At 47.6% G+C, this 15,064-nt stretch overlaps 1 protein-coding gene across 3 annotated transcripts; it reads left to right on the top strand.

Annotated features, from left to right (window-relative positions):
- Positions 1–1,801: 1,801 nt before the first annotated feature.
- DCTN4 (dynactin subunit 4) lies at positions 1,802–14,295 on the top strand. Of its 3 annotated transcripts, none has more exons than XM_058815221.1 (14): positions 1,802–1,968; positions 3,248–3,318; positions 3,726–3,904; positions 5,788–5,831; positions 6,571–6,678; positions 7,244–7,264; positions 8,183–8,256; positions 8,573–8,685; positions 9,975–10,084; positions 11,476–11,549; positions 11,901–11,955; positions 12,415–12,522; positions 12,900–12,997; positions 13,168–14,295. In XM_058815221.1, the coding sequence occupies exons 1-14, from the start codon at positions 1,834–1,836 to the stop codon at positions 13,379–13,381; spliced, it is 1,404 nt and encodes a 467-aa protein (XP_058671204.1). In that variant the 5' UTR covers positions 1,802–1,833; the 3' UTR covers positions 13,382–14,295. The 3 variants fall into 3 exon arrangements, with proteins under 3 accessions (XP_058671204.1, XP_058671205.1, XP_058671206.1); XM_058815223.1 differs by lacking the exon at positions 1,802–1,968 and adding an exon at positions 2,305–2,393; XM_058815222.1 differs by lacking the exon at positions 7,244–7,264.
- The last annotated feature ends 769 nt before the right edge of the window (positions 14,296–15,064 follow it).

Raw genomic sequence — 15,064 nt, 5'->3', positions numbered from 1 at the left:
ACACTGCACCTTTCACTCCTACCTTTTCCCAGGGAAACCTCTTGGGTTCCTGGTGGTGGAAAGCTCTACCACATGTTCCTGTGAAAAACACTAATCACTTGTTTTTAAAATTTTAAAAGTTTAATAGTAATAAAATGGTTATAAAAATAGTAATAAAATTAGAGTAATAATAATTTGGACAATTTGAATTAGGATAATATGAGACAACAGAAATAAAGAGTTACAGACGTCCAGGTACATTTTTCTGGGCAGCACAGGCCGGAAAAAGGACACCTGTTAACCAAGGATTAACCCTTAAAAGCAATAGCCTGTTGCATATTTATATATCCCATACATGATGCATAAATTGCATTCAAAGAAAGGATTCAGTCTGGTCATCCTCATCTTCTTCCTCCAAATCCTAAAGGTGCCTTCGATCCTGAGAGAGGCAGGAAGAAGTCAGTTTCTTCTGATAAGAGAACAATAAATTCTTTTTCTCTGAAAGATTTAGCAGTCCTGTGGCTGCTATCTGGTGTGAGTACCTCATTCCTTTCTTAAAAAAAATTATCCCACTTACACAGTTCCTATTTTAACTACAAAAGTTACCTTTTAACTAGAAAACTACATTTATCATACATACTATTAAAATGTTAATACAGCACTACTAATCAATACAACAAAATACACATAGTAAATATCTGCGTAGAGCCATATGATATGCACTTTTCACACTCCCAAGACACCCCTATGTTCCAGGCACTCCTGGACATGCAGCTCTGTGGGAGCAGGGCACGGGCAGCCTCCTCCCTGCCCCTCCAGCTGCTGCAGGGGGATAAAACCATGGGACTTTTATCTGAGCAGCAGCACATCCTCATGGACAGGGCTTTCCTGTGGGGCAGAGGGCAGGGACTGAGCGCAGGCACTGTGTGGGGATGGATCCCGGGGTAGGGGTGAGATTCAGGCCACAGGCCAGGCTGGCTCTGCCTTGTTTGGGCTCTCCAGCAGCACACTGGGAGGGGTTTGCTGATGCCAGCTCTGCCTTCAGCAGAGAATGAAGCAGTTGTAGTGTAGACACCGAGCTTCAGATCTCTTAAAGCCTACTGATGTGTTTATTCTCTCTGCACGCAGAGAGCATCCGCAGACCTCGTGCTTTCCTGCTGATCCCACTGCAGGGGAATGTTCATTCTTGTCAGGATCCTGTCTTGGTGGAGGTGAGACTGAAGAGAAACCACCTTTGGGGTGTGAAAAGATCACCCTCTCTGCTCTGCTCTGGTGAGAGCCACCTGGGCTGTGTCCAGCTCTGGGCCCCAGTGTGACAAGGACATGGAGCTGCTGGGGGGACTCCAGAGGCGGCCATGGAGATGTTCTGAGGGCTGAGCCCCCCTGCTCGGGAGGCAGGCTGGGAAAACTGGAGAAGGCACGGCTCCAAGAGACCTCAGAGCTCCTTCCAGGGCCTAAAGGAGCTCTAAGAGAGCTGGAGAGGGACTGGGGACAAGGGCTCGGAGTGACGGGATAAGATGGAACTGCTTCCCACTGCCAGAGGCAGGGACAGATGGGATACTAGGGAGAAATCCTGCTCTGTGAGGGTGGGGAGCACTGGCACGGACCAGCTGCGGCAGGGTCCAAGGCCGGGTTGAAGGGGCTCCGGGACCAAGGAAGGTGTCGCTACCGTGGCCATGGGTGGCATTAGATGGCACTCGGTGGCATTTGGTGGCCCCGGGTGGCACTTGGTGGCACTAAGGGGGAGGTCGCGCCCCCTCGCAGGCCACACCCCCTGCTAGCACGCAGTGTCACGTGGGAAGACCGGCGTGGTGACGTCAGGCGGCGGCGCGGCGGAGCCCGCCCCCTCCCAAGATGGCGTCGCTGCTGCAATCGGAGCGGGTGCTGTACCTGGTGCGCGGCGAGAAGGAGCTGCGGGCGCCGCTGCCGCAGCTGTACTTCTGCCGCTACTGCAGCGAGCTCCGCTCGCTCGAGTGCGTCTCGCACGAGGTAACGGCGGACCGGCCGCGCCGCACCCGCGCACCGGGCGGGACCGGGCGGGACCGGGCGGGACGGTGCTCTCTCTGCGCGCAGCGATTGGGTCGCTCTCCTGCCACTCACTGACTTTCTGCTTTTCTATTGGTTGTTGGCGCGGCTGGCGGGTGGACGCAGCGCTGCACGGAGCGCGCGGATTGGCCGCGAGTGACGGATGGGGCGGGGCTGTGCGTTGATTGGCTGTGCTCGCCTGTCTGTCGGCGGCGCTCGGGCTGTGATTGGCTGGGGCAAGCGCACAGGGGCGGTTCCCCTCATGGGGGACGAGCCCCCCTAAATGGCACTGGCCGGGCCCCCCAAACCTCGGTGGGGCCCGAGCAGGGCCGCGGGGACCCTTCATCTTCAGCGGGGACCCCTCACCCTCGTGGGAACCCAACCTTTAGGTCTAGACCCCTCCCCACCACACCCATGCCCATAGGGCCCGGCCGAGGAGGGGCACAGGGACCCCCAGACCCGCGCCCCATGCCGGGTTTTTTTTGCAGCTACGATTTTTGCTGTGAAGGGAGGGTTTGACTTCGTAAATTGTCATATTAAAATCGCCGAGACTCATTTTGTTGGAAGCATGGTTGAATTAAGAAATTGTGATAGATTTGGGAAGCGTTGAAGGAATGACTGTGCAGCCCAGATGTCAGAAAAGGCAGCTTTAATGAAATTTAGGCCTCTGAAGAGAGGATTCGTGACCTGGCTGTATCTGTCATGAATTCACTGTGGTGTGAGCAGTGCAGTCATTGTGCGTGGCCATGCTTAATAATCACTTTGAATTCCTCTTCAAGAAGGGGGCCCAGTCTTGCTGCTGTTGTTTTAATGAACAAAATTCACTGTGACAGCCGAGAGATACAAACCATCTTCTGAAATATTCATATATCTGACCACTGTAACTGTGAGGACACAATAAATTTAGGTCCAAATAGAAAACAAAATGTTACAACTTTTGTTCAAGCTGAAAAATGAGATTCTGGTTATTGCTAAAAGTCAACACCCAGCTGATCTTTTCCTATTTACCAGGCAGAGTAGTTTAATCCATTCTGACTTAAGAAACCTTATAATTTTTGTTATTAAAGATCAAAATCTGGCTGAGATGGGCTAAGGTTTTGGATACCAAAAAATGTCTCAAGCCTTCGCTGGCTTCACCCTGTTGTTGCAAGGCACAGATCCTTGTTGGGTCATGTGGCAGTTTGTGGCTTTTTGGACAAAGGTGTGCCAGATAACATGTGTGATATGGCTGTGTCTTCTTCAGGTTGACTCTCACTACTGCCCCAGCTGCCTGGAAAACATGCCTTCAGCTGAAGCCAAGCTGAAAAAGAACAGGTAAAGTTGCTTTGGAGTTTTTTTTCATCAAGGCTCCCTATTTAAAACAATCCCTTCCCATGTCTGTCTGAAATATTTCATGGCTGTTTTTCGTGTTTGAGTCTGTTTTGGGGAATAGGTGTCTTTCCATGATGTATCAGGGAAAGTGTCTTTCCATGATGAACAGGGCTGTTCATGACTTTTGGGGGTATTTTTATGACCCGGGATCTTAATACAGAGGATTTTTAGTGTCACTTTATGTTTCTCACTGCTGCTGCTCTTATGCTGACTCTGTTCCTGTCCCAGCCCGTTGTCCCTAGTGCTGTTGCCTAGGAATTAACAATCTGTTGTTTTAGTGCTGATGTGGTTGTTGGGAACATTTCTCTCAGCCTGGCACCCTTCTCAGAGCCCTGCCTTGTTGTTTGCAGGTGTGCCAACTGCTTTGACTGCCCGTGCTGCATGCACACCCTCTCCACACGGGCCACAAGCATCCCTGCGCCGCTGCCCGACGACCCGGCCAAGACCACCATGAAGAAAGCCTATTACCTGGCCTGTGGCTTCTGCCGCTGGACTTCCCGGGATGTGGGCATGGCAGACAAGTCTGTTGGTAAGGGACAGTTCAGAGACACAAAGCTGAGTGACAGCATGAGCCCAGTTTGTGTTTTGAAGGTAACAGATAATCCAGTTCCAGCAAAGTTTGCCAGTTTCACACCACTCTGTCGGCCAGGGCGAGCGGCTGCAAACCCAGGCCATTTTCCATGGGAAAAAGGAGTCATTTCCCCAGAGTCTGGGGATCAGATCCAAGGTGGTGTTTGGGGCTCTGAGGTTTGAAGGGTCCTAGTTGCTGGCAGCTTTAGTTTTGGAGGAATCCGGCAAAGTTTGCAAATTTCTCGCATGGCAGACAAGTCTGTTGGTAAGGGACAGTTCAAAGACTGTCTTGGTATTTGTTTAGGAAGGCAGGAGCCTCCCCTGAAATGGAGCATGTAAACCCTTCCCACCCCTCTGAATTGCTATAAATTTTAAATTAAGGGGCTCTCTGGCAAAAAAATATGGGAGGAGGAAATAACAGGTCTTTAGTAGGGAAGAAAATAAAAGGATAAAATAATCAATGGAGTAAACTAGAGCAATGCTGACAGAGTCAGAGCTCAACCTGACACCCTGTTGGTCAGGGTGTTGGTAGCAGTCCAATTGGAATTGTGGCTGCAGCCCTCCTGCAGTGTCAGGTGTGGTTCTGTTGGAACAGGGATCCTGGAGAAAGGTGCAGTCTCTTTCTTCTGAAGATCAGTGGAAGAAGAGGCAGCCGCTGTTCCTCTGGGAAATCCAGTGGAGAAGCCGTGCTGGTATTCCAAAATCTCCAGATTATATCTGGCTAGCAATGCTTGGCTCCTCCCTCTGGGGAGAGCATCTCACAATGGGATACTGTAGTTCTTATCAGTCATGCAGTGACATTCAATAGCTGTTATCAGCAGATGTCCCTTCCAGAGGGGAGGGAATCACTGTGGTCACTTAGAGAGAGATAAGGGAAACTGCCCACTTGACAAAAGACAACTGCCATACAGATGGTAATAGAATACATCTTGCCTTGCAATCTGGAACAAAACACAAAACTGAGTTACAGCAAGGGCCCAGTCTGTGTTTTGAAGGTTACAGATAATCCAGTTAGCTCCAGACTGTGCTATAGACTTGATATCTGGTGAGGATTGGAGTTGTAGTTGGAAATTCACAGCAAAACTCTTCTTTGTTGCTGAGGAGTCCTCTGAAGAGCTGAGTTAGTGGAATGTGTGACCCACTTTCATGCCTGTGTTACCTGACTAGTGAGAAAACTGTCAAACTGTTTCAGTCAGTGCACTCTCCCCACTGCTGAGATCTTGTTTGTGTGCTTTCACAGGCTTTGAAGCTGCTCAGTCTGACAGCATAAACACCTAATTTATTTTCCATCACTTTTGTTCACTTAGACTTGTTCCAGAGTTGCTAGTCAGTGTTTGAACTTGGCTTTTCTCTTCACAAGAGCACTAGAACAAAGCTTTCATCTATTTTTTGGTACATGAGATGTACAGAAAATATCTGTCAGGTGGGGTTGAGTAGACCAAGCAGATCCTCTGACTTCCAGTGTTGATGTGACTGAAAATGGAGCTGAGGATGCAGAGACAGCAGAAACCAGTTATAAGAGACACACATAATAACACAAGTACCTGCTGCTGAAGTGACTCTTGGGTTCTGTCCTGAGTATCTCTCAAGCAACATTTGTTTAAAAACACAATAAAAAAGCTGTCAGAGCTCTTTCATTCCAAACCTGCCTGTGCAACTCTTTGAGATGTGTATTTGTGATTTGTACAGACATGAACTTAAACAATTGCAGTGGTAGGTGTAGCAAAAATAGGGAATGCCATATTTTATAAATAACACCAAGATAGTTGAATGTTGGGTGTGATTTCTGTGTGGCATCTGGAAACCTCCTGTGGACTTTGCTTTTTCTCTTCTCTTGTGCAGCGAGTGGGGGCTGGCAGGAGCCGGAGAATCCTCACACACAGAGGGTGAGTGAATGGGAAAGCTGTGTTTGGGCTGAAATGCATCAGCCAGAAAGAACTGTTAGAGTGTCAGGCCCTCTCAATCACTTTTTCTGCATCTATATAATCCTTCAGATACCAGTTCCAGTTCCTAATCTGCACCTTGAATGGAGGGAAGGCCTCTTAGAGGCTCCCTGAGGATATCGCAGTATAAAATCTGCTTTTGAGAAGAAGCTCAGTTGAAACCAACCTATCTAATGGTGCTGTTAAGGTGAATGTGCTGTGTATGTATGTGGGAAAAAAAAGCTGTTTTCCAATCAAAAGTGTGTCCAGAATCTGGAAAACACAACTGCACCTTTAACACCCTTCCCTTTTACCCATTAGGGCTCCACTCTAAATGTGACCAGCCTTGGGGAGGGGGGAAAAGATGCTAAAGATGCTGTTTGCTCTGCCAGTCCAAATTGCTCAGAGTTGGCCACATGACATTACTCTATGCAGTGATGGCAAATTCATGAATGAAGTCTCAGTTGCTGAATTGCAAGGTGAGATTTGGACACTGCTCTCCAGCACATATCATTCCAAGGAAGGGTCATTTTGTCACCCATAGTGTGGGTTAAGACACGTTACGGTACACAGACTTCTTGAAGTAGATCCTGCACAATACAGCTGGTACTAGGAACAGAGTGAAACAAGCAGCAGGAACCCCAGCTAGTTCACTAGGAAATGCTGCAGCTGAGGTGACAGTGCTCCCTGTTCCTCCCTCCAGATTAACAAGCTGGTTGAGTACTACCAGCAGCTGGCTCAGAAGGAGAAGATCGAGCGGGACAGGAAGAAGCTGGTGCGACGCCGCAACTACGTCCCACTGGCCTTCTCGGTGAGCTGCTGTGCCATCCTCCCAGAGCAGCAAAAGGGATCCACAACAGCCTCAGCCTGGAAAATCAGATAGTTGGTAGCATGATAGGGCTGCCCGACTTTGGCTAATTGAGGACAATATGAAGGAAACAAGGCTTTGTTTAGGGATGAATACTTTTACATGCATTGCTACTCTCTCTGATAGTCCTCCCCAGCAGTGCCAGAAGGTTTATACTTGCCATGCCTAGGAATGTTCTCCAGCAGTGAAGTGCAGTCCAGCTGCAGCCACATTGCCTGTGGCAGCTCTTTCTCAGGACAGTTCATCCCACAGCTTAGTGACAGATAGATCAGCATTGTCTGACACTTCTCTGCTTGAAATCTCTACTAAAGTTAACCTTAAGACTTGGTTGTGGCTTGAATGACTTGTTTATTGTACCTGGCAGGTAAATGCTCACTTTGTTTAGCTGGGTGACTGCATATGCTTGCTACTTCAATGAACTGTGCTTGCTCTGTGCCCTTGCTTGTGTCTTATGGCTGCATTTTTTGTCTCCGTTGCTACCTGCTGCTATTTTGGGGGCTCTCCACAGCAACACACTATACATGTAGTGGTAAGTCCTTTCACAGTTTCTGCTGGTGTTAAAGCTCTCATGGTACCAACTGAAGGGGAGTAACAGATCCTACACCATGCCTCAGGGCCTCTGGCTTAGATGTGCCTAGAACAAACACATGTGAAGCCTAACTCTTTTGAGGGTAACATTTGTTACGAAAAGTATTTTGTGTTTAGAAACCGGACGGTGTCTTTGAGTAAGTAATGTACACTTGAAAAGCAGTCCTTCACCAAACTAGGCTGAAACACAGCTGTCTGCTTGGCCAAGGCAGGTGGTACTAACATTAATCATCTCATCCTTGAAAAATCACCAGAGTAGCTGATGCTTACATTTCTGATTTGGTGAGAATTCAGGCTTTTAGTCCTGCCCAGAAGGAAGATGGCTGCCCCCAAGCACCCTGGTTACAGCTCAGCTGTAGAAAGCTGAGGAGTAGCTCAGCTATTGCTGGTGAGAGACACTTGTAGGTAACAAGGCTTGCAGGAGCTTTTAACAGCTTTCAGCTGCTTCAAGTAGTGCTACAGAGCCTTTCAGATTGATGCATAACCACATCAACCCACTTTTTTTGGCAGCTGAGCTCTCATTCTACACTAGTTGACATGGAGTTGCTCTGAAGAGAATATCCAGGGAAGATGTGTCAGTAGTGCAGGCTGGTGATTTGTGGAAGTAGCAAAAAGCTTTATTAGCAGTAGCCACACACATCTTTCTTTCCCCATCTGCAGTGCAGTGGGAATTGTTTTCTCCTTGCTAACAGTTTAAGCAGAAAAATGTATCTTAGGAAGCGTTGAATACCTTTTCCTTTTTGCTTTCCTTTGCTTATACCCCCATGCTTGTCATGCAGCTCAAAGGATGAGTTTGCAGCAGGTTTTTGTGTCCCATCAGGGGCAGACCTGAGGGTGACAGTTCCTTTTTTCCTTGTAGGACAAATACAGCCTTGGGACGAGGCTGCAGCGCCAGAGGCCCGGAGCTCCCATCAGTGCCCTCGCTGGACTCTCGTGAGTCTCAGGGTTGGGGTTACCTTTGGGGGGAGCTTTGGAGGAGTAGGCAAGAGAGGAGTAAAGCAGCTCTAGGAAGATGATAGACAATTAGCAGATAGCAGTGAGAGGAGATTTGTGTCAGATCCTCAGGCATCTCTGTGCAGCACCTCCAGATGTTCTGCTTTCTCCCAAGAGGAACAAGGGACTGCTCACAGCCTTGTTGCAATTATTGTTGTGCAATCTCAGCTCTCACTGTCTTTTGGGATATAATGCAGTTGCTGTCAGAGCACACATGCCCTATTTCATGACTGAGTTGCCCCTTATTTTGCTTCAGTCTGAAAGAAGGAGAAGACCACAAGGAGATCAAGATCGAGCCAGCTGATGCAGTGGAAGAAGTGGAGCCTCTTCCTGAAGATTACTACACAAGACCAATCAATCTGACAGAAGGTAAAACCTTAGCATTCTGTTACTTTTTGGCTTATATTTTGTAACATGGGCATTGACTACAAGCCTGTGACATTTTGTCATGACCCAAGTTCCTTGTCATTTTATGCTGGGATTGAAATACTGAGAAATACTTGACTTTTTAAATGGTAACTTTGAATGCAGCCTCAGCTTCTTGTTGTACATGGAAAGCTCAGAGCCAGAAGGCCTGAAGGGTTATTTAATTTTCTTGCTGGCCTTAATTTCTGTGTGTGTGAGGCATCAACTTTTGGATGGAGAAAAAAGCTGACGTCCTTTTTCAAATAATAGCAGGAAATAAGGAAATAGCAGCTGCTGGGGATCTGGCACCAGAAGTGGGCTGTTGAGTAACAATTGCGCATTGCTTTGACATCAGCTTGGAACAGCCTGTGTACACTTGCCAGTTCTTTAGCTGACTCATAAATTTAATCCATAAATACTGTAAATTGATCAGTAAGACTTGATGTGAGCAGGATAAAGCAGCAGGTACAGGAGTGATGTGGGCTTCCAGCTGAGGTGGCTCCAAGTGGAACGGATGATGTTGGTAGTTTTGCAGGCCTACAAAGTCTGCCAGTATCAATAAATTCATGAGAGATTTATGGAAAGGGGTAGATTTTCTTGGTCTCCTTTTATCAAGAGGCTGTTGGCACTGTGAGTTTGATGCTGCTGAAGAAGACAACTTCCCTGGTTCCTCACAGTGAGGAAAAGACTGCCAGATGGCTCACTTGTCTCTTAGGCACTGGTGCAGTGAGGAGCCTGCATTTTGAGAGAAACCCATGGGAGGTTTTGACTGCTGGGAGTTTCTTGCTTTGGGAACTGTTTTCTCTAATTCTGCGTGTGAGTCTGAGTTATGCAAACTCCTTGCTAAGAAGCTGTGTATTGTATTCATGCAGCACCCAGCTGTGAGTGTAACAAAGATGTGAAACTCATTTCTGTAGTGAGGAAAAGAACTGTGTTCCAAATGGTTAGAAAACTCTTGTTTCCATCCCAGTTCAGCTGTGAAAAAAGATGCGAGTACCTTGTTTCTCCTGGGCTAGCACTGATGTTGCTCTCGTGTTACTGTGCCCAGTCAGGGCAGCCCTTTATTCAGCTTTTGCCTTTCTATTTATTTCTAGAAATGTCATAGTTGCCAGTACCTTCTGAATTACGAGCTGCAGGTGAAATTAAGTGTCTTAGAGATGGTGGCAGATCTCCACACGGTACAAGGTGCTTATGTAGAATCCAGTTTCAGTTCCTGAGTCATTTCTTTGTCTTGCTTTCTGTTGTGCTGCCAGTGACGACTCTGCGGCAGCGCCTGCTGCAGCCTGACTTCCAGCCCATCTGCGCTTCCCAGCTCTACCCCCGTCACAAGCACCTGCTGATCAAACGCTCGCTGCGCTGCCGGGTAGGCAATTCAATCCTGAGCACTGCCCTGCTACAGGAGCCTCCTCCAGCCTGGTCTCATGAGCTCCCAGAGGCCTAGAACACACCCAAGGTAGCTCAGCCACACTTGGAGGCGTAAAAATCAGCAGGATGGCTTCTGTTGCAGTGTTGGAAACAAAAAGGTTTAATAAAAGGTGAAATAACAAACAGAGAGAAACTGAGCTAGATACAGAAGGTCTTTGCTCTTGGTAAAACACCTTACAAAAGTGATTAGTTTTTTTGTTTACGTGTATTGCCCAGGCAGGACATTTTGGCTTCTGTCTAATTAGCTTTAAGTTTGAGGTAAAGTCTCCTAGGCCTATGAGGTGGCTTTTTCACCTAATCAAAGAGAGAAACTTCTGAGCTTCTTTTCTTTTTAAGGAGACAAAGGATAGTTTTGTCACTCTGCCAACAAAGAGCTCCTACATGCCCTTTCCAGGCTCTCAGCACTCAGGTGCTGGGAAATGGTCTCTGTGTTTCTCTTTTAAAAGAAATGGCTCAAATGCTTCTGGTTGTTGAAAGTTCTCAGCCAAGTTAGTGGTAGCAACACTGAGGGGGTGAGGGAGGCTGTGGTGTCTCTGGTGTGATGACAGTTGTGAAAGGGGGACAGCACTGTCAAAGATGCATAAAGATACAAAACTAATGCCCTGCCTTGCCAGGGAGTCAAAGAATACTGCCAGTGCAGTTGAGATAAAAAAAAATTGCTGTTACTAAGGACAAAAGTCAACAAACAAATTATTAGGGAGAGGCAGTGCAGAATACTTAAGATGTCACTACAGTGAAGGCAGGAAGATGGTATTTCAGAGAAGCAATGCAGAGATCTATGAAGACAGGCAAGGGTTAAATTCAAGTTCTGCTGTTGGCTCTCTGCATGGCCCTTATTACACTATTTGTTTTCTCAGTCATACAAGGATGTTTATTTGTCTAGTTCCTAAAGTACTAGAGCAATATTATTGTAAGTATTTAATATGCAGGATGCTGAACAAATGCAGAGTATTTTCTCAGAAATAAGTAATGTCAGACTGATCCTGTATTTGAAGAGTAGCCTATAAGGAGATCAGGACTTCTAGCTGCTTCATTTATTTAATGGATTCTGGAGCATAAGGCAGTTATTTGTGCTGCAGTCAGTGTCCAGGTGTTTTCAAGATTGGTTCCAAGTCTCGTGTTTCTGAGGTTGTGCTGGTAGTGCTGGATATGAAATTTTGGAGTATCAATAGCTGAGCACATTGATGGCTGCATGCACCCCAGATAGTTTTTGTGTGCTGTGCTGGAGGCTGTAATGTCATGGCTGGTGACACAGCACTTGTGGCTCTGATTCTTCAGTGTGTAACTGCACACTGCCTTTGGTACTGACTTAAATACCTTTCTCTCTAGAAATGTGAGCATAACCTGAGCAAACCAGAATTCAATCCAACCTCTATCAAATTCAAGATCCAGCTGGTTGCTGTGTAAGTAAGAAATGGGAATTGGGGACAACAACTCCCTGTTCATGCTTAGTTATTGCCTTCTATTTTAATTTCCTTTGACCTCTTGTGGGATTGTGTCATCCCTTAGGATGGTGTAATCACCTTTTTAAATATATTTAGCTTATCTGTAATAGGTTTGCTTGCTGATCTACTAAAGATTTCAGCAGTTTGACAAAAACACTGCCTGCTGTGCCAGCCCCAGACTGTAGCAGGGTTTTGTAGGGTTAGGGTTATACAGCAAAAGGACACTTCATTTTTCTTTTTAGGAAAGCTCTGATAGCTTTACAGACAGCAGCACAGTTCCTCACAGTCATTTGCTCTGTTGTTTTGTAGTAACTACATCCCTGAAGTGAGAATCATGTCTATTCCCAACCTGCGCTACATGAAGGTCAGTAGCTTTTCCAGAAATGTCTTGGGCTGAGACACAGCCAGGAGCTGTGAATGGGGGATCTTCTTGATCGATGACATGATGTGATGATTGTTCCCTGAGGGCTCCACTCACTCCATTTAGAGGGTGCAGGGTTTAAGGGAGTGGCCAGAGTAATTCTACATGTACTTGTCACTGCAGCAGTAGATTGCTGTGAAGTGTGACATCACCACTTGTCAATGTCTGAAGAATAAAGGGTGTGGAATTGATATCCCAGCTAGACTCCCGAGATACATATTTCTTATATTAAGAGTTTTGCATGGTATTGATGCCTTTTTTATGGACAGGGGGCAGTCACTGTCCATCCATTGAGAGGATGTGATGCAATTTTTGAATGTGTTGATGAGTCAGAGAAGATGAACAGTAACAATGAATTTTAGCACAATTGCTTCTTGAACTGTGATTCCTGAATCTCCCCAGGAGAGCCAGGTCCTTCTGACTCTGACTAACCCCGTGGAGAACGTCACACATGTCACATTGCTGGAGTGTGAGGAGGGAGACCCTGATAACATCAACAGCACTGCCAAGGTATTGATTGTACTCTCCTGCTGGGTAAGCCCATGGGTTTACCACTCCCATTTGTCCTTCCACAGGACACACTTTTCATATGTACTTCAACCCCTGCTAGCTGTGCTGCATTTCCCTCCTTGGAGCATAAATTACTGTCACCAATATAAACAGCAGCTCATTAAGTATTTTGAAATTTTGGCTGTTCCTTGATAATGAAAACCCAAGGGAGAAATTTATTATTTCACTGGCAGGGTGGTAATCAGGTGGTCCTGGAGCAGAGAAAAGCTGAGGATGAGTCAGTTTTCTGTTAAACTGCAGTGAAGCAGGCCTCAGAAGAGGAGAGCCCTCCTGCTTGCAGTGCTAAAGAGCTTCTTTCTCTCCCTGCTCTGTTTCAGGTGGCAGTTCCTCCTAAGGAGCTTATTCTGGCTGGCAAAGATGCTGCAGCAGAATATGATGAGCTGGCAGAGCCTCAAGACTTCCAGGATGATCCTGAGTGAGTGTCCTGTGGGGATCCTCTCCCTTAAAAACTTTGCACTTTGAGTAACTCCCTCTCCTCCTGTCTGTCTCCAGTGTGGCTTGAGTTCCTGTGAGAGCATTGTTCCACTTGGAACAATGCTTTGAGAACTTGGCTGACCCAGTGTTCCTGTGTGTTCTGCCCTGCAGCATTATTGCCTTTAGAAAAGCCAATAAGGTGGGAGTTTTCATCAAGGTCACCCCACAGAAAGAAGAGGGAGAGGTGACCGTGAGTTTCAAGATGAAGCACGAGTTCAAAAACCTCACTGCTCCCATCAGGCCCAACGAGGATGGTGACCACCCCTCTGAGGTGATCTGGCTCACCCACCACGTGGAGCTCAGCCTCGGCCCCGTGCTCCCCTAGCGGCTCCCAGCGCTGCTCCCGACGGCTGGATGGACTGGCACCCTGAGGAAGCGCCTCTGAAAGGTTCTGCAGAGCTCCCCTGTGATGTGTGGGTGTGCCACGGGCCCGGCCAGCTGCCAGGAGGGGGCTGAGCTGCCGTGGTTTGGGCTGGTTTGTTCTCTCTCCCCTTGTGTAGTGCCCACTAACCACCACTCCACTTCCCCTCACTGCCCCAGGCTAGAGTAACTTGCAGCACGTCTTAGAGCACAGAAAAAGATCTCCCTCCAGGTTTGCACTGAATTGGGCTTTATCAACAGATGATTGGGACTGAATTTGGATTTATCAGCAGAAAAGAACCCATACTGTTTTTTTCTCAGCCCACAAACCTGATGTTACATACATAATGTACATAATGAACAACTTCTCTTTCACACAGAGCAATGCCCTTCCCAAACAAACATTTTAAGGAGTGTCCCTGCCTTCTGCATCCTGGCAAGTTACTGCCAGCAGCATGATCTTTTAGTTTGGTTTTCTGCTCCCTCATAGGATACCTCAGCTGTGTGGGCTGGGCTGTAGAGCCCTACCCCTCTGGCATATGTAGCTTGCTTAGCCAAGGTGGCAGATGTTTTTTCACAAAGGAGTTGATCAGTTTGCCTTTAAACTTTAAACATAGTGTACTGTAGTGTTCATGGATCTGACTGGCAACCAAGCCTGCTGCATCTCAGCTGGGTGTGGCAGCAGGATGTGCTCCAGGCTGGGAATTCAGGTGCTGCTGCAGCTCTCAGAAAGCTCTGGAGAGGCAGGGATGCTCCAGAGAGGCTCCCTGGCAGACCTCAGCTCAGTAAATGTTGTGTTGCTAGGGGTTGTAGCTATGAGGGTATGAAACCTGGAGAGTTAAGATTAGTTCTGGTAATTATAAAGCTACAGTGGTGATTTGGGTGTGTAATCTTTGTTTTTCCAGTTAGGGCGGGTGGGAGGGAGGTGTAAAGGTGGAAACTCATTATGTGTTAAGGACACACACTGTACCAGAAGGTCATTTACCCAGGGTATAATTTGGCTGCAGTCCAAGCTAAAATGGGTGATTAAGAGCTGTGTATCCAGGAGAATGAATTACTGAGAAGTGCATGGCTGGTGCAGGCAGGTGAGATGGCTCTTCCTGCAGAGCATTCCCACTTCAGACCTTGACCTTTGTTAAACATTTCTGAGGGGCTTTGACACGCTGCTGTGCTGGGAAAGGCTTGAACACCAGCCAGCCATGGCCCTGTCATGATGCTTGTGCCATGGCTCTGGCAATCCTCTGCATGGAGGGGCAGGATGAGGCTGCCTGCTCTCTTCGGGGGTACTGCAGCCCCCCAAAACATCTCCCTTAGCTCCAGGAGCCTGCTGTGGTGTGCTGGGGGCTCACAACTCACAGCCCGGCCCTGCAGCGGGTCTCAAAGCAGCGAGGCATCACGTTTACAGCTCTGTGTAGGTGGCACACAGATGTACAGCATGAGTTTGAGATTTGTAGTTAGTAGTTAATGTGTAATGCTAGTGCCTGCTGTGGCTTTCCCTGTCCGGATAACAAAGCACTTCACCTCTGGCCACAACTTCTCTGTTCAGTAGCCAAAGCAGCTGCTGCACTTGGACACCACCACAGAAAGACCTCCCAGGACCCAGGCCTGGAGCTGTGCCTGGGGTTTGCTGCAGGCAACGTGACCTGGG

Source organism: Ammospiza caudacuta, chromosome 16 (genome assembly GCF_027887145.1).
Source record: "Ammospiza caudacuta isolate bAmmCau1 chromosome 16, bAmmCau1.pri, whole genome shotgun sequence".
Classification (NCBI taxonomy): Eukaryota; Metazoa; Chordata; class Aves; order Passeriformes; family Passerellidae; genus Ammospiza; species Ammospiza caudacuta.
Note: the sequence above shows the minus strand (reverse complement) of the source record. Positions and strands in the feature narration are given on the sequence as shown.

Excerpts from the sequence above, each read along its gene's own strand:
- DCTN4 (XM_058815221.1), top strand. The coding sequence starts at position 1,834 with ATGGCGTCGCTGCTGCAATCGGAGCGGGTGCTGTACCTGGTGCGCGGC. Across the intron at positions 3,905-5,787 it reads CATGGCAGACAAGTCTGTTG|CGAGTGGGGGCTGGCAGGAG; the intron begins GTAAGGGACAGT and ends TCTCTTGTGCAG. Across the intron at positions 10,085-11,475 it reads AACGCTCGCTGCGCTGCCGG|AAATGTGAGCATAACCTGAG; the intron begins GTAGGCAATTCA and ends CTTTCTCTCTAG.